Genomic DNA, 21,312 nt, shown 5'->3' with positions numbered 1-21,312 from the left:
CATATATTTTGATATGCGAGTTATATATTTTCATTTTACTCATACGAGCTGTAAAGCTTACCGGGTTTGTGTTTACAATCCCGGTGCACCAATTCGATGGTGTAGTGGATAACTCCGCAGGTGTGGATTAGCGGGAATTGACGGACCGCTCAGAGGGCTTGAAGTTAGTTATCTCCAGCTTGTGTGACTATTTTGTGAGAAATTGTGAGGATTATTACATTTCCAACTTACGCAATGTAAATTATAATTTGGGTTGTAATAATTGGTTTTCTGAGGTGTATTGAAAACTCAGTGATGATCCGCTGTGCACTTAAATAATTTCATTTTCATTGAGATTGTTATTGGTGTTCTAACGACTTTGAGATTTTGAGTTTTTAGGCTCGAAATTTTAGGGTCGTTACAGTTGGTATCAGAGCCTAAGTGCGTATTTGGCGATTATCTATACCATCCAGGAGCGATGATCCGACTGCAGGCGGGCACCCATCACATGCTCCTCGGTATTGATATGTTGTCGGGTACGCGAGAGTGTTAGGAGCCATACCTTATGGTTTGGTCCTGTAGAGAGTATTGTGACGATACTCCGATGATTCACCTTCTTCTGAAATTTCATGATTGATATTGGTTGGATCTATTTTGTCGAATTTGAGACTTCACATGTATGACTGAGTGTTAATTGTTGAATGGTGATGAATTTGGAAAATGGTCGTGGACAGGGTCGAGGACGGACGAGAGGTCGAGGCCGAGTTAGGGCTACAGGCCGAGTCCGTAATGTGTAGAACCTTTATGAGGAGGCTGCTCCACTGGATAGACAAGTTGATCTTGTTGCTATCGTTAGAGACGATAGTCGTGTGTTGAGGTTGATCAAGGACATGAGTGAGCTGCTAGTGCTGTCATTTCATGACGCTTGGATCATATTGTAGCGGACCATTGGATCGAGAGTATTGGGACTTACTTGGTAATGATTGAGTACTCTGAGTTAGAGAAGACGATGATAGCCACATTCATTTATTGATAGTTGGCAGTGGAGGGGTTAGGATTGATTTCTACGCCTATGGGAAACTGTTTATGTGTCACTTCACTTTTGGAGTGTTCCTCGAAATTGGAGACAATGAAAGGCTTATCCTATTGTGATTGGAAGTAGAGAGTTCTCTGCTTATTTGATAGTGATTCCGGACCACACTATGATGTGATCTGAGGAATCGATTGGGTGAGGCCGCAGTATGCGGTGATTGATTGTTTGGACATGGTGGGTTCTTTCGTAGACCCAGGAAACCAGAGTTTCGTATCTCAGACTCGAGTCGGATAATGCCATGAGAGCTTGAGTCATAGCATATGTTGAGTATGTGGATCTGAAATAGCTATCACAGACATCGTTGTGATGTCTGAGTAAAGTGAGACGTTCCCGGGGATACTGTGTTATAGCACCTATAACGAAGACGCCGTATGGATGGGACAAATGAATTCAAAGACTTAATGACTGGTGTGATCAGTTTAGAGAGGCTACAATACACCCTGAGTTTGACATGCGATCCAGATACTGGAATGCTAACAGGTTGGAGTATATAGTTTCCTATCAAGGCAGAGAACTATCAAGGAGTCTTGATAGAGAGCGTTGACCCTATATTGAGGGATGTTCAGTGTTTAAATGTTAAGGACTAGATTTTAGTTATGCAACTAATCTAAGTTGAAGCCTAACAAGGTTGAGATATTATGTTCAGGTAAGAGATGTGTAGACCATAGGTTGGAGGTGGTTAACGAAAATTTTCGTGACTAGCATCTCTAACGCTATTGGTAACAGAGTGGTAGGGCGTATGATACGTCCATAAAGTGGTAATACAATTATTGAATTGAGATTCACATTTTGTCGACGTGACATTCCAAACTTGTTTTGGTTCGGCTATAGACAATTGATGTTACGCATTGTTCTTGGCTGAGCAAGAAATATATGGTGATGGAGAAATCTCAATGTGGCGATATGAATTAATTATTTGCTAGATGAGCATTTAAATGAGAACGCTGGTCTCTCATGATTTATTTATTTTGGTGTTGGGGATTGGAACTTCACAATGCCGCTGGTCCAATGAGACGCAATGGCGGTGAAGTAACCCTATTGAAGGGGTACGAGATGACCTTACCTTAATGGTGTTTTAACGAATTTTTCGTGACAAGCACCCTCCAACTGGTAAAGAAATGGTAGACCCAATATCAGGATTCTGTTGTTGAAGTGATTACAAAACTGATTTTCAGTACTACCATGGTGAGAAAAATAATACTTTAGATGATGCCATTGGGTCGTTTGTGTGGGACCGTATGTCATGCATTTGAGACATGTATGAACCAGGGGGTAAAATATATCTCAGTTGTGGTCATGATGGATTTTGCACCGTAAGTTCACCTAATTTTCACGTTCCACTGTTGGGGGATAATGACCTTCTTTATCTGACCCGTAAATTGTGGCGTACCACTCATGGGAACAGGAAGCTGTAATTAATTTTCGACGGTAAGTTTTGGTGAGGGTGATAGGATGCATGATGCGTCGCTCTTGTGATAACGGCAGTGATTCTCTACTGGCTTGTGAGAATATTAGTCAAATCTCAGGTGAACTGTTCGAGAGTAATTCTTAGTCAAAGGTAGGGTTATGTTGTGGTCGTGGACTCAATGAGTTAAGACCCTTATCAAGTTACCATTACAAGGAGGTGCTGGATGAGTAACATGCACAACAACCTTTGATGATTTATAAAAGATAATCATGAACGGAGATTGTTTGTAGATTGGAAGGAATGGTATATTCATAGTTCTAGTGATGGGTTGAGGTGAAATCATAACGGTACTGTTGTGGATATAAGTACGATTTCCTTGGAAACCGATGTGTGTGATGCAAGTAGTAGGTATGTGTTAAATATTTATTTTGACTCGTGTTAGATATTGAGAGTCTTGACCATGCATAGTGGGTGGGCAAGCTCATGACGGGAGAATTGTCTGATAACCGCAAGGGAGGGGTGAAATAGACAAAGGGGTTATGTTGACATCTCTACCGAGACCACCATTATATTTTGGTGACTCATATGTGGCTGTTAATGTTAGAACACGTGACAGATTGGGTGTTTAGAGGAGAGTTGAGGCAATGGAGGACATGCTGAGAGCATATATGCTGGATATTATAGGTAACTGGGAAGATCATTTGAGGATCGATTGAGTGCTTACAACAACGGTTACCATTCTAGTATCGACATGGCACCTTATGAGACTCTCCATGGTAGACAGTGTCGATCACCTATCTCTTGGGCCTTTGAAAGTCTCAAGAAGGTAGGAGAACTAACTTATCGACTAGCCTTGCCTACTAACATGTCGGACGTTCACAACTCTTGTTAAGAAAGTAGGTACCAAATGAGTTGCATGTGATCGATCATAGCATCGTTGAGGTGAAGGAAAATGCTACTTTTGTTATTAAGCCGGTTGGTAATTTGGATGGATCCACAAAGGAGCTTTGGAGGAAAGAAGTAGGGCTAGTCAAAGTATTGTGGAGTCACCATGATGAGGGTGATGCATCTTGGGAGCTAGAGTCGGACATGATGATCAGATATCCACAGTTATTCGCTGGGTGAGTTTGAATTTCGGGACGAAATTCCTTTAAGGGGGGTAGATTGTAATAACCCTAAATTTCAAACAATTTTAAGTTTGATTTGAATTCTATAAAATTTGGAATTTTAATATGAATGAATGTGATTGGTCGCGATGTTATAAAACGAGCGACGGATACGTTCTCGGAACGTTTAATTTGAAAAACGTTACAATTCCGTAACGTTTATATCGACTTTTATTCTGTCGATCGTTTGCGAAAACTTCATTCACGAAAGTTGTAGAACTCGTCAATACGAGTTCATGGATATGTGACGCGTTCTAATCGGACGATGTATGTAGAAGTTATTAACGTCGGAAGCTTGTTTCCGATTTTGGAAACGAGTATAAATAGATAATTAATGAAACTAGGGTTTCCATTTCAGGAAACCACACCCGCGCCTCCCCTTTCCCCCTTTCTCTCTCTGCACTCACTCTCTCTCCCCGATCCCTTCCCCTCTCCTTCACTCCGCCGGCGATCTCCCTCCACCTGCCACCGTGCTTGACACCGCCGGTGGCAAAGAGACCGCACGGCCAAGATACGTCGACCGGTGGTAGCAGCGACCCACCCTAGGCAGGGAATAAGCAGCGACGACGTCATATAACTTCGGCCCCGCCGATCTCGATGTCGCCGGCACCATGCGAGCTAGGAGGCATTCTGGCGAGCTTCACCCTCACCCCTCGACATGAATTCACAGGAGGAGACGTTCGATTTGGGCTGCAGCGGCGTCAACCACTTCCCATCGATTCCGAGACTCCACGGCGACTTCATTGAGCTCCTCCGGCGAATCCGACGGTTCAAAACATCGATTGAGGTGAGGGATTACGTATTTGGATTGTTGTGATGCTTGTTGTGAAATTTTGGATGAATTGGAGTTAAGGTTTAGGAGATCGGAGGAGGAATGACGAAGGGAGGTTACCGCCGCCTTAGGCGGCGCGTATGGGCACGTGAAGGGTGTAGGGGGCGGCCTGAGGCCGTGGGGAGGTGGAGGAGGAAGAGAGGAGAAGTTTTGGGGTGGCGGTGGCGTGATACGCGCCGGTTTTGGGCTCGGCGCGTGGGCCCCACGCGCGGCCGGCCGGAGGTGGCGCGTGTGCCACACGCGCCGCCGTGTGAGGCGGTGGAAACAGTTTTGACAGAAGGGCATTTTGGTAATTTACTGTGTACGGTAAATGTAAATGTAATTTTTATTTACTACGGTAAATGTAATTAAATTTTACCTTCGGTAAATGTAAATATAAATTACTTTCAGTAAATGTAAAAAGTAATTTTGTAAAAAGGTAATTTAGTAAATTTTATTTACTAAATTTGTATTTACATTTAAATCGTACGTATACGTACAGAAATACGTATTAATATTTATACGTACAGAAATACGTATTAATATTTATACGTACAGAAATACGTATTAATATTTATACGTACAGAAATACGTATATAATATTTATACGTACAGAAATACGTATTAATATTTATACGTACAGTATCCGGGAATAGTAACAGTGAATAGTACCAGTGAACAGTAATTTCGTAAAACCGAAAATTGCTGAACAGTAACCGATTATTACTGCTTCGGCATTTAAAGGTGTTTATGAAATATGACATGTATATGATATAGTGGACTATGTATATATTGTATAAATGGTAAATAAATACGAATATATATATAGTTTGCTATATAATATACTGTTATGATTTTTATTATGATATATCGTGAAAGTTTTAAAACGTACAATATGATGTGTGATTATTGTACGTGATTTTATCACGGAAAATGTGAACTATTGTGATTTGTCTTCGGACGTGATGTGTGGTACAATATGATGTGAGATTATTGTACATGTGAGGCAAGTCGGAACCTAGCCTTTGGCCGGGCGAAAGTTACGATACAGTTAGAGCTCTAGTCTGTCTGCCATAGTACTACATGTGAGGTAACGGGTGGTTATCTGCTCATGAGTACTCAGATTGTTTGGATGTTGGGTAGCGGGTGGTTACCCAATATCAGCTTAGTACGGCATGTGAGATAACGGGTGGTTATCTGCTCATGAGTACTCAGATTGTTTTGGATGTTGGGTAGCGGGTGGTTACCCAATATCAGTTTAGTACTGCATGTGAGGTAACGGGTGGTTATCTGCTCATGGGTACTCAGATTGTTTTGGATGTTGGGTAGCGGGTGGCTATCCAATATCGGCGGTGTATTACGAGAGGGGTAACAGATGTGTACCAGCGTTCTTGGTACCCGTATTATAAATGCATTTGGGTAACCAGAAGGGTTACTTAATTTCTCATGAGCGCTTCGTTTTCTTTGGGACAACCAGATGGGCCGTCCACTGACTCATGAGTGCATTTATATTTGTTTTGATTGTGGATTTTCATATATTTTGATATGCGAGTTATATATTTTCATTTTACTCATACGAGCTGTAAAGCTTACCGGGTTTGTGTTTACAATCCCGGTGCACCAATTCGATGGTGTAGTGGATAACTCCGCAGGTGTGGATTAGCGGGAATTGACGGACCGCTCAGAGGGCTTGAAGTTAGTTATCTCCAGCTTGTGTGACTATTTTGTGAGAAATTGTGAGGATTATTACATTTCCAACTTACGCAATGTAAATTATAATTTGGGTTGTAATAATTGGTTTTCTGAGGTGTATTGAAAACTCAGTGATGATCCGCTGTGCACTTAAATAATTTCATTTTCATTGAGATTGTTATTGGTGTTCTAACGACTTTGAGATTTTGAGTTTTTAGGCTCGAAATTTTAGGGTCGTTACAATTTGAACCAATTAACGTCCCCAAAAAAAAAAGTATCTATATAAAATATATTAGTGATGTAACCCTTAATCCCTCTCCTCTCCTGGAAAAAGAACAAATGCAAGAAAGGGCATAAACTACCCAAAAACAATCCAAACAAGAGAAGCAACTGGAACGGTTGAAGAGTATAGAAAATCTAAAATTATGGACGGGCATACCCTATATCCTCCCCGAATTATATAATATATATGCACACATATCCGGCCAGACAAACAAACACAATCAAGAACATGTATCATTTGCAATGTAAGAGCTCTAAGAGCTCGATCGACCAAAACGAAGACTTGGAAAATCTGTAAGTAAAGAAATGTTGATGAAAGCGTACCTAGAGAAGAATCCATAATTTGATATCTCAAAACTTGAACAGGTTGCGCCCATGATCTCAACTACGTCTTATCTTCAGTTGAACAGGTTTGAGAAACTTTAGCTATTTATAGACAGAGATAGCAGTTTCTGTCAGAGCTAGCTTCTGTTTCTTTTCCTGATTTGGGCCTAGTCTTGTATTGAGCTGTCCCTGAAATAACTTATCTGTCCTTCTATTTATAGAAAAGGTTTATAGTACTATTCCTTAGGACTCCCGGAAATCTTTTCCTCTCCGGAGAATAGTAGAGTTCCACGATTTGGATTTGGATCTGGTCTTTGGTAAATACATAAAAGATATGTCATCATCATAGTAGCAACACTGGATTCAGAAACCAGCTTGGTCTCAGAGTTCTAGGAGTTACAAACGGTATAGATCAGTTTCCTGGAACCGTCTGTTAAGCGCCTACTCTCCAAGAGCCTAGAGGATTTTTTTAGACGGCATCTAACGTCTTTAACAAAACAGTGACAAATGTAAAATTAGGTCACGTGTTGTGTACTTGTTCTCCATTACCAGAAACCAGTCGGTCACCGGAAAGCACCTCAATTCAGTACAATTTCAACTCGCTAACTCTAGCTCCTGATTCGACTCCGAGCGATGGTGCTAGGGTTTTGGAGGAGAAATATGTCAAATCGCAGAAGATGAGGACAACTGAGATTTCCAGCATGCGATTTAACGGTGTGGTTCCAAAATTGGGGTTTAGTGACGACTTCAATCTGACAGCAAGAGGCATGGCATCAAGAGGCAAAGGGTCCTATCTGCAGATACCACTATATTTAGGTACCCTTTTTGGTTTATAATGCCCATTGCCAATGCCCTCATCGACCTTGATAACTCCACCAATGTGCTCCCTTCGCCGACGAGGCTCGCTGCATTGTCGGCACCTCCGCTTTCTAGTTGATTGTTTTTTTTTCTGATTTGACTGTAGAACAATTTGCTTTCATCGAATCCTAAAAGAGGGACATGTTTCAATTTCGTCAAAAACCATTCAAAATGAAATTTGCAAAGCTTCATTCTTTGAATCGAAGAAATTTGCAGGTCACGTGCACGACTCATTTTTTTTAACAGCTGAGAGTTTGACGGAGATCACTGACACCATTACTGTGACCCTATAACTATTTGACACGTGAGCTGGGCTCTCGGAGGTGAGGCGCTTAGCAGAACATACCCAGTTTCCTGCCAGAGCTGAAGAAAGAGATTATTTTCCTGATTTAGGCGTGGTGTTGTGAAGCAAGCAGTCTAGCTCTCCCTCAATTTTTTCTAGGTCTATAGTGCATGTTCCTTGAGACTCCGGGATATCTTTTCCTTTCCGGATTCTCCCACTAGCTACTTTGGAAACTCTCCACGATCTGGTCATTAAGGGTGCTTAATTATCTGTTTTAACGGTATACCTAGGAGATTATATCTTATGCCAGTGTAAAAAGTTTACATTTTACGATAATGAAATATGTTGTTAGGGTTTGTAAAACAATATTTTGAAGTTCTAAACACCCTTAGTTTTGTTAAGCACCCTTAGTTTTCGTATCGTGCCATTTCACATGCTGACACCATTTCGGTTGACAATGCAAAACATGTTCAAAACCACGTGATATCGAAAATAAAAGGTTTCTAACCATTGACACCACATACATTTAACTCTAGCCAAGATGAGCAATCAACCACCAATTTGGATTTTGCCAACGTTTGAGTTATAAACCCGTGTATCTTTGTTCTTTTTGTTGTTGTTGTTACTTGTTCACTATAACAAAGTTGAGTAAAAGTAGGGTGGCTATTGCTGGCTATTGCTTAAAATCTCACAAAACTCATACAAATGTGACATTTGAATCATTATAATCATTAAAAGGCCACATTTGTATGAGTTTTGTGGATTTTAAACAATAGCCACCCCACCAAATACCACAAATTGACCACAAAACATTTGTTGCCTCTGCCCAACTTTTTTGTAGTGGTTAGTCTTCCGAGCACACATGGTTTGCTTTCAAATCTGTAAATCAAAACGTGCAAATATATATTGTTGCAATTGGTTAAGTAGCGTACACAGCAATTAATGTTGAGGTAATAAGTTCAAACCTCTTGATGATATATGTGATAGTGTGAGGTATTTATATAGATGAGAAGTTATTCATGGGAATGGAATAACCAGATTGTATTTATACGATGGCTCCTTGTATGATTTCAAATACAAAATTGTAATCAGCTGGTTTCCGTTTGCCTTTTTCCCTCGATTTTTTGCTTTTCTTATCATTCCAACACATCAAGGACAAGTGCATGCTACTGACTTTTGTCTTTGTTGACTTCCTTTTTTTTCCTACAAGACTATTAGTCTATGTAAAAGATGCAATATTTATCTTAAATGTCCCAAATGGTATAGAAATTAGTATATAGGTCCACTTTTTTCTACAACGATCGTTGAAGATGTATAATGCTATAATATAAGTTTCTGAGCAGTGTTTACTTTCATGCCTCTAATCATTTCCCTATCGTTGCGTTATTATTCCAAATGTTCACATTAAGGTTGATTAAATGTTCATCAAATTTCAAGCAAAGAGAGATTCAACAACTTCAATGGTATACGTATCAACACTTTTTTGTTTCATTACCAAAAAAAGTTAAATTTAACCTTTCATGAATAGAGAGAGCAATATACAGAATGCAAACAGTGACTTTTTAAACATAAAAAAAGAAGAAGAAAGAGCAAGTCTCAAACCCTGGACAAATTTACTAAGGAAAACTACAGCTGTTGAGAATATAATTGTCGTATACTTGCGAATGACATCTTCAAGAATTATACAATTGGCTTCAATATTTCGTTTATATCGCAACAATATGTAAACTTCGTACAATTCACAAGAAATATTCAAACTTAAGGCTCAAGCAAGTTGGAAGCATTCCTTGAGATTACAGAAGCAATATCGGCCAGCATTGATAATGCCGGCCACAACATAAAGGCTCCCTTGTCTGAGTTGTCTCCACTTTTGCTGTTGCTTTCTCCATTTCCGCCTATGCCTTTCAATAAAGTCATACATTATGATTATAGTGCTCAGCATTAAAGTTAAACACTAGAATTCCATCTTGAACAGCTCATTCAAATGTGTATAGGAGGATGATCTGCATACTCAGTAACTCCCTGCAACCAGAACGCCGTTAGCGTTGTACATTGTTCCACTCAAATGTCGCTAAGCTTAAGTTCATCATGAAGTTTCCAATAATCTCTGCAATCAATCTTTCAATGCACGCGTACGTGGTTGACTGAATTACTGGTCCAGATAAATTGATACTCCTTAACAAGTGAAGTAAATCATGCTGCTTCATGACAAAGGATTAACATTTTAGCTTAGAGGAAGGTTAGCTGGTAAAGTATGACATAAATAAAAGACAATGTCAACTTAGCCACCTGGTTCACTAATGCTGTGATCTCACTGCTATGACGGTATGACCTGTTCAAACTAAACATACCATTCCCCACCAAGGCCCCAAAACACTCAATACATGACAAAGAAAAACGTCTACAATTATCTAATCAATATAAACCATACGCTGCTAGATGATGATTGAACCAAAGCAAAGACACCAGCACGAAATACTACTTATCAAGTATTGTTGAAAGCCAAGAGGAGAGAAAAAAAAATGCAGTCACCATGCCTAAAAGAGGTCACAGAAGTATGCCTCAGTGGCTGCTGCTGCTCCTGCTCCTCCCACTTATTCAAGTCCACGGCGTCTCACCACACCGCCTCAAAGTCTGAAAGCACTTCTTTGGCTTGTCGCCGTGACTTTGCAACCAAAACTTCATCATCTATCTTCCCAAACACCCAGTTCACCAACCACGAGTCTATTCCATCCTTGCAGAAGTCCTTCTCTGACTTCACCAAGGCTTATCCGAGATACTATGAGACAGCAAAAGTCGACCAAATACGAGCTCAGGAGTACTGCCATCTCTCACAATCCAATCACACCTGCCTTGATTATATAGGAATCGGTCTCTTCTCCTCTTCCCAGCTGCACAAACAGGAATCATCAAAACAAATGGTACCATCTTCATCCACTTCTCTACTTCCATCACCTCCACAATATTCAGATTACCCTTTCTTCAGTATATCCTACAAGACTGCAAATCTCAAGATGGAGCTTCTTCATGGTGGCCATGAATCAGAGCTGGAATCTGCAATCAGAAGAAGAATCATGAGCTTTCTTAACATTTCAGAAAATGATTACAGCATGGTTTTCACCGCCAACAGAACATCGGCTTTCAAACTTGTTGCAGAGTCTTACCCGTACAAAACTAGTAGAAAGCTTCTGTCAGTTTATGACTATGAGAGTGAAGCAGTCGAATCAATGATTAACAGCTCGGAAAAGAGAGGCGCCCAGGTCATGTCAGCCGAGTTTTCATGGCCAAGGTTGAGGATTCAGTCGGAAAAATTGAGGAAGATGATAGAGAGTAAGAAGAACAAGAAGAAGAAAAGAGGGCTTTTTGTCTTCCCAGTGCATTCCAGAGTTACAGGTTCCAGATATCCTTATATATGGATGACAATAGCGCAGGAGAATGGGTGGCATGTCTTAGTTGATGCTTGTGCCTTGGGACCAAAAGATATGGACAGCTTCGGCCTCTCTCTTTTTCAACCAGATTTCCTCATTTCTTCTTTCTACAAGGTTTATGGGGAAAACCCATCTGGCTTTGCATGCCTCTTTGTCAAGAAATCTGCTATTACGGTCCTGGAAGCCTCTATGAGTACAGGAATTGTAAACCTTGTCCCAACACAGGAATTTCTTCAAACAGGAGAAGAGTCCTCTGGTACTGACATAGAAGTTGAAGAGGTATCCAAACTTCGTTTGCAACAAGATATATCAGATATATCACGTTCTTTCTCCGGTTTGATATCAAAGCATAGTCGGCAGGGAACACCTGCGAAAACATTAGAACAAGGAGAACTCTCCGACAGTGTGGAAGAAGGTGCATACTCAGGAGAACTGGAAATTTCAGGAGAATCCGAGAGGCTTGCCAACAACAGAAAAAATGGGAATCAAGAGGTTGTATGCAGGAGCTTGGATCAAGTGGATTCTCTGGGGCTAGTACTGATCACTAACAGGGCGAGGTACCTGATCAATTGGCTAGTGAGTTCCTTGAGAAAGCTTAAGCATCCCAACTCAGAGGGAGTTCCTTTGGTCAAAATTTACGGACCAAAGATCAAATATGATAGGGGACCAGCTCTGGCATTCAATGTATTTGATTGGAAGGGAGAAAAGGTCGAGCCTGTTCTTGTCCAGAAACTGGCTGATAGAAACAGCATTTCTCTTAGCTATGGATTCTTACACCATATCTGGTTCTCGGATAAGTATGCTGTAGAGAAAGGACGAGTCCTTGAGAGAAAAGATAATGCAGCAAAGGAAATAGCTGCAAACAAGTTGAAGGCAAAGTCTGGTCCAGGAATCAGTGTGGTCACAGCTGCACTTGGGTTCCTATCAAATTTTGAAGACACATACCGGCTTTGGGCCTTTGTTGCACAGTTCCTAGACGCGGATTTTGTGGAGAAGGAGAGATGGAGATATACAGCTCTTAATCAGAAAACCATTGAAGTATAAATTATATATGTTTATTTTAATTGATCAAAAGTATAGAAAAACATTCTTGCAGACTTCTGTACATTTGGAATTTAAAGTCACAGGAAAACAGATATACCATCATTCATCATTTCAGAGAAAGAATCTTTCAAAGAAGCTAAAAGTCATATTTGCACAAATTTATGTCATTGACCTTTTTAAGATGGACTGAACTAAATTTCATAAGCTCAATTAGAGGGGAGAAAAAGTAAGTAATTGATGAGAGGAGGTTCACTTAATGCTCAGAAAAGTACCTTCATTCTAAAGAGAGTATCCGAATTAGAGTCATCCAACACCCCAATCCCAATATATGACAACTGATCAAACAAAAACACAAACGAGAAAAAGAAAAATTAGATGAAGACTGTAACAAACACTTTCAAGTAGTAATCAATGCCCCAAGTATACTTTTTGAGAATCAGATAACCATTCTTATGAGACTATAATTATAATATTCATCATAATTTTTAAGATATTGGAAAAATACAGGAAATGTAGTCAACTATGGAAAGTTAAAAGTATATACTTATCTCATCAACAATGGATGTCGAAAATCCCTTAAGACTGGCTTGTATTAGCAAGGATGTCTAACACTACATGTATATCCTCATTCTGACGGTGCCTAGTATCCCCAACTAGAAACTCGTGAGCCTTACCATCCACCTCTATGACACTTGAGCCGGGGGCCTTAATGTATACCTCTCTTCTTCATCAACCTCCTTATTCTTGTTGCATCAGCCCATCTTTTATTAGCAGCCAAAATGTTTGATAGAAGCACATAAGCCCCACTATCTTGCCACTCATGTTGCAGGAGACGGTCTAATAATTCTTGAGAGAGCTCAGCATCATCTTTGGCCTTGCAAGCACTTAGAAGAGCTCCCAAAATCGGCACATCAGGTTGCATATGCATGGTCTTTATCAATCTATGAGCTTCATCCAAGAGTCCAGCTCTACATAGAAGATCAACCATGCATCCATAGTGTTCTAATGTTGGAGAAAGACTGTGAGGTGGACTTATCATTTGATAAAAGTACCCACGACCTTCATCAATCAGACCGGAATGACAACAAGCTGTCAAGACGGCTAGAAAAGTAATTGTATTCGGCCTTATGCTAGACCTGTTCATTTCTTCAAATTTTTTGATGCCCATGTCCATGCATGGCTAAACCACCTAGCATTATATGCATTCCAAGTAGAGACATTCCCACAAGGCAATTCACTGAAAGTACTCAATGCAATGTTTATACAACCGCACTTGGCATACATATCGATCAGAGCTGTTCCAATATGCACATCCTATTTGATACCCTTGCAATCAATATACGCGTGCACCCATCTACCATAATCAAGAGCCCCAAGACTGGAACAAGCTGAAAGCACACTGGAAAGTATAATCTTATCAGGCTGTATTCCCAGATTTTGCATTTCAGAAAACAAATCAAGCGACTCCCTTGGACGTTTACACTGCATATATCCACTTATCAAGCTAGTCCAAGACACAATGTCTCTTGTAGGGAGCTCATCAAAAATCTGCTTTGCCTCACACAGACTCTCACACTTAACATACATATCCACAACAGCATTGCCCACTACCAAATCCATCCCCAACGAATGCTTCAAAATCAATCCATGAACCCCCTTCCCCACATTCAAATACCCCATCCTTCCACAAGCCACAACCACACTAACGAAAGTCGCCACATTCGGCCTCACATCCATCCTCATAAAAAAGAACAGCCTCACCATAGATCCCTTCCTTCACATGCCCGGACACCAAACCAGTCCAAGATACCACATTTCTCACACGCATATCATCAAACACCTTACAAGCATCACCACAAACACTATAGAAATGCACAAGCGAGTTCTCAACATACACATCCCACTGAAAACTCATCTTCACAACCACACCATGAACCTGTCTACCTTCTCCTTTCCCCGAAAACTTAACACAAGATTTCAACACAGCCGGAATAGTAAACATATCAGGCACAAACCCATCTCTGACTATCCTTCTATAAACCAAAACAGCCTCCCTGGACCTTTCACCATTAGCATAGCTAGAGATCAACATGTTAAACGGAAAAGAGTTCACACGAAAATTAATTTGTTTCAGAAAATTACAAGCGTAATCAAAATAGGTTACAGATTTTCCCAAGAACTTGACAACATTGGTGGCGACCAAGTCATTGCAAGCCAGGCCTGAAGTTACAATCTTTGCATGAATTTGGTTGAAACTTCTCAAGGTTTTGCATTGACCAATCAAATCCAAGACAACCCATTTCAGAGAATGCATATTAATTACTACTTGTACCAGCTATAAAGTTTTCATTTTGAGCAAACTGAGATTTTGGGAGGGACTAACAAAGCTGGACACCAATGGTGAAATGGGAATTTCAAGTGTACCTCACACATTGGTCCAGTTTTGATTGAAGTTTTGAGTTCAGTTCAAAAGTAGAGAGAACTTTGATCATACTCTGCTTACTCTGAATTCTAAATCAGACAGTAATTTGGCAAGAGTCAAAAAAGTGTAATGTTATTTAAAGTACGTATAAGAGACAACAAACTAGGAGAGGATTTGTAAAACAGCTCATTTACAATGTACTTTGTTGTTCTGGTGAAAATATATTTGAATCCCATCAATCACAAGCGTATTGGATTTGCAAGTTTAGGTTAGTTTGGAAGTTCAACAGAATATAGTTTTGTTCATAAAATTTAACTCGAGTGGTTAAGTTTTCAATTTATCATGACTTGTATTTTGTTTCGTTTCAATAAATTTTCGTAAAAAGATGTTGATCCTCTCTACGCTTACTCAAAAAAAAAAAACTTATCATGGCCTAGCATTGTAGTAAGTTCTCTTTGAATGTGGCTGTGTGGATCTCCACGTTGACCCAATTCACTCGTGCAAACACAAGCTCACTCATATAGGCATATGGCAAAATTTTGGTGGGGTGAGAAGGGTGGGGAGCGTAGAATTCATTGGAGAAGGTGGGAAAAGTTGTGTTCCGAAGAATGAAGGTGGATTAGGGTTCCGTGATATGTCACTGTTTAACACTGTTCTTTTACCGAAACAGGGGTGGCGTTTGATCAGATAGCCAAGTTCGTTTATTGCACAGGTGTTCAAGGCTAAGTACTTTCCACATGGAGATTTTATGAAAGCTGAATTGCAGGCTAACAAGGATGTTCTTATACTTAGAGAAGCATAGTAAAGGGTAGAGAGCTCTTGAAGAAAGGTCTGAGGTATCAAATTGGACCAGGGGCCGGGAGAGTATTTTGGTGTGGGACGATGCTTGGCTCCCTATGCCTTATGGTTTCCAGCCATATTCTCTTCCCATGCATGGTACATTGGTAATTTTGGTACTGAAGATCTTATGGTTTGTGATCTTATCGATACTAAAAATGGTGAGTGGAACATTTGGTTTTTGCGAGAGTTGCTCACTGATAGTGAAATCGAGAGTATTTCCTCTGATTCCTTTGAGCTTGATGTTGGAGATGACCGACTTTTGCGTCCGACATCTATACTATTAATAATCAAACATGTTTTATCAACTAAAACGCATGTGAAAATACATTAAAATCCTTCACTATATTTTATTTTTAATAAATTTTTAATATGTAAACAACAATATATAAAAATTAAATTAAAACGATAGTGAATAATTTTACACAACTTCCCCCACTATCTTCACAAATAACTTCCAAACCTCTACTTTTACCTATAGGTAACTTCCTCCTATCTCTCTTTCTAGTTTTGATAAAGAAAGGAGTTTACACAGTTAAAAACGGGTACCATGTTGCAAGGTTGATGGAAATTATGGAGACTAGGGCATCATCTTCAAACTCTGATAATAGGAGTGGTGTCGGGTACAAAAATTGTGGAGAGTTAGTGTTCCTCCTTAGCTGAAGTTGCATGCATGGCGCCTCCTCGAGGGGATTCTACCTACTCGAGCCGCACTGTTGACAAAGAGAGTTCAGCTCGAGGACATAAAATTTCCCTTCTGCTTTCTTCATGTGGTGGATGCTAAACATATTTTCGAAGATTGTGGGAATTTTCTTTGGTAGACACCGGTATATGGTACCCACATGTATCAATATGACTATAAATTTGTCGTCATTATGGTAAAATAAATAATTATTTAAGTAATTATAGTTATATTATAGGTAATTATTTCACTTACAACATTTTACAAGTTTTTTAACAAATTGTTGTAATGATGGTACTGTTATTCAATTATATGTAAATGTGTAAAATAAATGTGATAATTTTGTTGTCAATGTCGTAATTTAGTTCAATAAAATTGTTGTCAACATTGTAATTTTGTTCAATCAATTGCAAATGTTTGTATGGTATACATTCTCGTACCATAGACAATCCCTTGAGATGGTAAATAATTTCTATGGGTTTGGAATTTTTTTTTTTAACAGCAGACTAATTTTGAATTGGGGAAGAAGAGCTCTAATCGCCGAAGTTCAGATAGCTTTTGTGGTATATATGGACAAAAGTGAGGAAGTGAGGAACCATAATGGGATATTTGGGAAGGTGTGCATCATACACTTCTGCAATTTTCTGTTACTTTCTATATAGGAAGGGTTTCTGTCTTTCTGGATCATTAGAATTATCATATGAACTAGCTCCAGAATATATAAGCCAGTTCATCAATAATTAGAGTCAGTTAATGATATGTTTGATTCTTGTCTATATGTGCAATCAATTTAGATTTGTTATCATATTTTGAGTAATGCCAAAAGAGAAAAACATACTTGCAAAATGAAGTATGTGATGATCACGTAGAAACACATGTTCTACTCCCAACTTGTTTGCATATATATTATTATTCTTACCAACCGTTCACATAAACCAACCTGATAGATACAAACCAACAGTTATACGAACTTTGCTTTTCTTTGGGACATTTCCATTTTAATCTACTCAATTAAATTTTTATTATACAAGAGTACAAGATGTACAAGCTTAGGTGCATATCCTTGGTCTCAAAGCACACAGACGGACTGAACGCTTAAATTAGGTGTAGTACATATAGTCAAATTTTTAGCATTGATATACAGGTTGTTCTTCAATGGAGTACCTTTGAAGTACAATATATCATTAATTATATATTTGTACATGAATTGTGTCCTCGCTTATATGTACTGGTCGATTGGAAAGAGTTTCCATTAACCTTGAGCTTGCATTTCATCTCTGATTTGTGTATTCTGTCGATAGCTTCTCTTTTTCGTCCCCGCATAAATGGCTGCGTTTGCACCAAAAACCATTTTCTTCTGCACGTTTTTGCTTCTTTTACATACTCTTCCACAATCAAGAGCCGCACTCGATGCTCACTATTATGAAAAAACATGTCCTCAAGCTGAGAAAATCATATTTCAGACGGTATACAATGCTTCCATGCATGACCCTAAAGTCCCAGCTCGTATCTTGAGGATGTTCTTCCATGATTGCTTTATAAGGGTATATTTGTGCTCTATGCATCCATCTCTCATTTCCAGTCTTATTCTTTGTAGAATTTGGAATAGAACAGTAGATTATCTTATAAGTTGTCCTTTAATGTTTTTTCTTGACCGTACTCTTTCTTATTGTCTTGTTAATTAGGGCTGTGATGCATCTTTGCTGCTTGACTCAACCCCAGGGAACCAAGCAGAGAAAGATGGCCCTCCCAATATTTCAGTCCGATCATTCTACGTGATCGAAGAGGCCAAAGCTAAGCTAGAAGCCGCATGTCCACATATCGTTTCTTGTGCTGATATAGTAGGCATTGCTGCAAGGGATGTAGTGACCATGGTAGGTACTAGTACAGTCATGTTTGCATTTTAATATCATATAGTCGATCGATAATGATATAGTTAATTACTAATCAGTTTGTTGGCTAACTGATGTAGTCTCGAGGCCCCTATTGGACTGTGCTAAAAGGAAGAAAAGACGGAAGGGTGTCAAGGGCTAACGAGACCATCAACCTACCAGCTCCGACCTTTAATGTAAGCCAACTGATTCAAAGCTTTGCCAAGAGAGGTTTAGGAGTTAAAGAATTGGTAGCTCTATCTGGTGGCCACACTCTAGGGTTTTCGCATTGTTCTTCCTTCGAAGCCCGTCTTCGCAACTTTGATTCAGTCCATGATGTTGACCCCAGCATGGATAGTGAGTTTGCTTTAAAGCTGAGAAAGCAATGCCCTAAACCAAACAGGAATCACAGCGCCGGGGAGTTGTTGGACTCGACGTCCTCAATCTTCGACAACGATTATTTCAAGCGACTACTAGGAGGAAAGGGCGTATTTGGATCGGACCAAGCATTGTTTGGTGATTACAGGACTAAATGGATTGTGGAATCGTATGCCAAAGATCAAAGTTTGTTCTTTAAAGACTTTGCAGCTTCTATGGTGAAACTAGGTAATGTTGGAGTACTTGGGAATGGAGAAGTAAGAGTGAATTGCAAAGTGGTAAACTGAGCAGAGATAATAATAACAGCCCAAAGACTTTTTTCTAACATGTATGTGCAATTGCCTATTCACAAATCATAATGCAGTTTTGATCTTGTTATGAGATTCAATAAAAATAAACTTGTTTATCTTTTGGTATATTTACAGTCCTTGTATTCTGTAAAATTTGGTCTCAGTAATACTAATATCACAAGCATGCATGTTGGTAAAACACTGACACTGATCAGAATTCAGGAAGATAATAAACAGAACAATCACCAATATTCGTCTGTAAGGCAAACTCAAATCAATTGATAACCCTAAGCGAATCGATATGTGCGACTCCAGCATCACTCCATGCAACAAAGTGTTCCTGGAAGGTTAAACAGCCTAGAAAATAACTTGCAACATTGTATATAATCGGATATACTCTTACAAGCAGTCGTTTAGCTAGTTAACTGTTACTTGCAGTCATGACGCTGCAAAGGATCACTAATTAAACTTCCTAAGCGATGGTAGCTCAGGTGAGGTGCATATTATCACAAAACTACCATCTGCTTCTATCATATCTTAAGGCAGGGCGAGACCATTATTATGATTTTCCCTATAGTCAAGGATGTATCTAATAGTTTCTGTTTCTAGTTTATCAACCAGAAAACAGGATTTCAAATGGATATTACTCTTTGCTGCTAGATTGTATATAACATCAGAAGAACAAAGAAAATTCAGATCAACAATGAATAGATGGTTAACATGTCAGGTACTATATTCTTTTAGTTATCGAGAAACTCAGAAACACTCACATTACACATGTTTATATCAAAGATCATCCAGTACTTACATCAAGCAAATACAACATCTGAACGAAACACATACTTGATACCCTTAGTAACATTTCGAGCTTCATGCAGCATACATTTGTGCCCATGCAAGTGTAGAAGCGCCATCCCTTCCATGGGAGCCACCTGCATTATTTTGAGCAACATCAACAAGTAATACCTAGTCCATAAAACTCTGCTAAACAACTTCAAGACTGATAAGATTATATATCATACCAGAGTTGAACATAAAACAAAGAGGTATAAACATTAATGTTGTGTGACTAAAAAGAGAGCCTACTACCTCAGCCACAACACTATTCCTTGAGCCATAGAAGACGGTCTCTCCTCCAACCAGAGGCTCCAAGGATGAAACCTGAGCACTACTCACATCATTTTTCGCTTTCGGTTTAGAACCACCACTCAAATATATCAACAAAGTATAATGTGTGCGTTTTCCATCTTCAAGATCAACACTTTCATCAATATGCCTCCCAAATCGCTGACCAGCCTTGTACCTAAATGTCCATTTCAACAAAAAGCAACAAACTTTATGAACCCAAATTGCAACAGAACTCAAACATCCAAATTATCAAACAGAGAAGCGATTCTCAAAGCATTAATGTAACGAGTTCGAGCACATCCAACCTATAGAATCTGATATTAGGATTCAAGCCTACAGCAACCTCCCGTCGAATTTTGATGTCAGAAAACAATTTACTGAGCCCAGAATTCCATATTGAATCAGCAAGAACAGGATCGTTAACAGAGATTCTATCATTGTCTCTAAACGCTTCACCTTTCGTTGGGCCAAGACTTCCTTGGTGAACAAACCCAATAGACTCTGCAACATTAACAAAAGCCTTCGATTCTGCAGATGTGAAGAAATTGGGTACCTGAATGCATTGGAAACAACAAGCTAAGTCAGTGAAAGATTGAATTTTGAACCCAGAACTTTGAGGATAAAAACGAATGGATTCTTACAGTGAAAAGATCATTGTCTTTGAGACGGGTTATCTGACTATTTTGTTTCGGTTTGACTGTTGGCCACGTTGGTGTTGTCTTTCTGGAACCGGAATCAGCTTCTCTTCTCTCTCCCATCTTCCTCTTTCTTGTTTCTGTTTCAGCCATACGACTCCTCTGTTTTATTTTTTTTAGTTCACCATCATTACATGCGGACGATGAGGGCTTGGGCTTAATGGGCCAAGAATGCTTCAAACTTTTTTTCTCTTCTTTTTAGGGTTCGTTTTTTGTCCATAGTATGCAATCATAATGCATACTTCACCATCTAATATATAGAGGTCCCTAATAGTATCAAATACTGTATTGATACTATTCAAGCATTTTGTGTTCTTATTGCGCCACTATGGATTGTAAATGGATGCACCACTTTATTTGACAAAGTTGTCTTTATCGATCTTATTCCCCTTTAGATATATAGCCTCACTGTTGTATTAGGCTATTAGCTCATGATATTTTGTTCAAGTAGCGATGATATTAATAAGGTAAAAGGTTAAACTTTTACTATTTCTGTTCTCGGGGAAGAAGCTAGGTCTTCATTTGGGACCTCATCTACCAACTTTCATCATTGCACCGGCCAACTCTCAGTGCAAGATTTCATGGCATTTTAAAATGACCTAAGAAGGGAAATAATTTTGTATACGATATCAAGCAGATTA

The 21,312-nt window shown here is 39.3% G+C and overlaps 3 protein-coding genes and 1 pseudogene across 3 annotated transcripts; 2 read left to right on the top strand and 2 right to left on the bottom strand.

The window, feature by feature from the left end:
- Window positions 1–10,270: 10,270 nt before the first annotated feature.
- LOC126804115 (molybdenum cofactor sulfurase) lies at window positions 10,271–12,483 on the top strand. The gene has a single exon (XM_050531891.1). It carries the CDS (start codon window positions 10,419–10,421, stop codon window positions 12,366–12,368), a length of 1,950 nt encoding a protein of 649 aa, XP_050387848.1. The 5' UTR covers window positions 10,271–10,418; the 3' UTR covers window positions 12,369–12,483.
- A 223-nt stretch (window positions 12,484–12,706) lies between these two features.
- LOC126804120 (pentatricopeptide repeat-containing protein At4g38010-like) lies at window positions 12,707–14,759 on the bottom strand (annotated as a pseudogene).
- Window positions 14,760–17,494: 2,735 nt separating this feature from the next.
- Window positions 17,495–18,961, top strand: LOC126804143 (peroxidase 66). The gene is made up of 3 exons (XM_050531920.1): window positions 17,495–17,853; window positions 17,995–18,183; window positions 18,282–18,961. Exons 1-3 carry the CDS (start codon window positions 17,635–17,637, stop codon window positions 18,843–18,845), a joined length of 972 nt encoding a protein of 323 aa, XP_050387877.1. The 5' UTR covers window positions 17,495–17,634; the 3' UTR covers window positions 18,846–18,961.
- A 567-nt stretch (window positions 18,962–19,528) lies between these two features.
- Window positions 19,529–20,821, bottom strand: LOC126804151 (uncharacterized). Its single transcript, XM_050531927.1, has 4 exons — window positions 20,618–20,821; window positions 20,282–20,529; window positions 19,938–20,151; window positions 19,529–19,780 (listed from the first exon to the last, which is right to left on the bottom strand). The coding sequence occupies exons 1-4, from the start codon at window positions 20,762–20,764 to the stop codon at window positions 19,658–19,660; spliced, it is 732 nt and encodes a 243-aa protein (XP_050387884.1). The 5' UTR covers window positions 20,765–20,821; the 3' UTR covers window positions 19,529–19,657.
- Between the last annotated feature and the right edge of the window lie 491 nt (window positions 20,822–21,312).

Source organism: Argentina anserina, chromosome 7, assembly GCF_933775445.1.
Source record: "Argentina anserina chromosome 7, drPotAnse1.1, whole genome shotgun sequence".
In the NCBI taxonomy this organism is placed as follows: Eukaryota; Viridiplantae; Streptophyta; class Magnoliopsida; order Rosales; family Rosaceae; genus Argentina; species Argentina anserina.
This window is presented reverse-complemented; position numbering and strand designations above follow the sequence as displayed.

Excerpts from the sequence above, each read along its gene's own strand:
- LOC126804115 (XM_050531891.1), top strand. The coding sequence starts at position 10,419 with ATGCAGTCACCATGCCTAAAAGAGGTCACAGAAGTATGCCTCAGTGGC.
- LOC126804143 (XM_050531920.1), top strand. The coding sequence starts at position 17,635 with ATGGCTGCGTTTGCACCAAAAACCATTTTCTTCTGCACGTTTTTGCTT. Across the intron at positions 17,854-17,994 it reads TCCATGATTGCTTTATAAGG|GGCTGTGATGCATCTTTGCT; the intron begins GTATATTTGTGC and ends CTTGTTAATTAG. Across the intron at positions 18,184-18,281 it reads CAAGGGATGTAGTGACCATG|TCTCGAGGCCCCTATTGGAC; the intron begins GTAGGTACTAGT and ends TAACTGATGTAG.
- LOC126804151 (XM_050531927.1), bottom strand. The coding sequence starts at position 20,764 with ATGGCTGAAACAGAAACAAGAAAGAGGAAGATGGGAGAGAGAAGAGAA. Across the intron at positions 20,152-20,281 it reads CCTAATATCAGATTCTATAG|GTACAAGGCTGGTCAGCGAT; the intron begins GTTGGATGTGCT and ends ATGGACATTTAG. Across the intron at positions 19,781-19,937 it reads GGAATAGTGTTGTGGCTGAG|GTGGCTCCCATGGAAGGGAT; the intron begins GTAGTAGGCTCT and ends AAAATAATGCAG.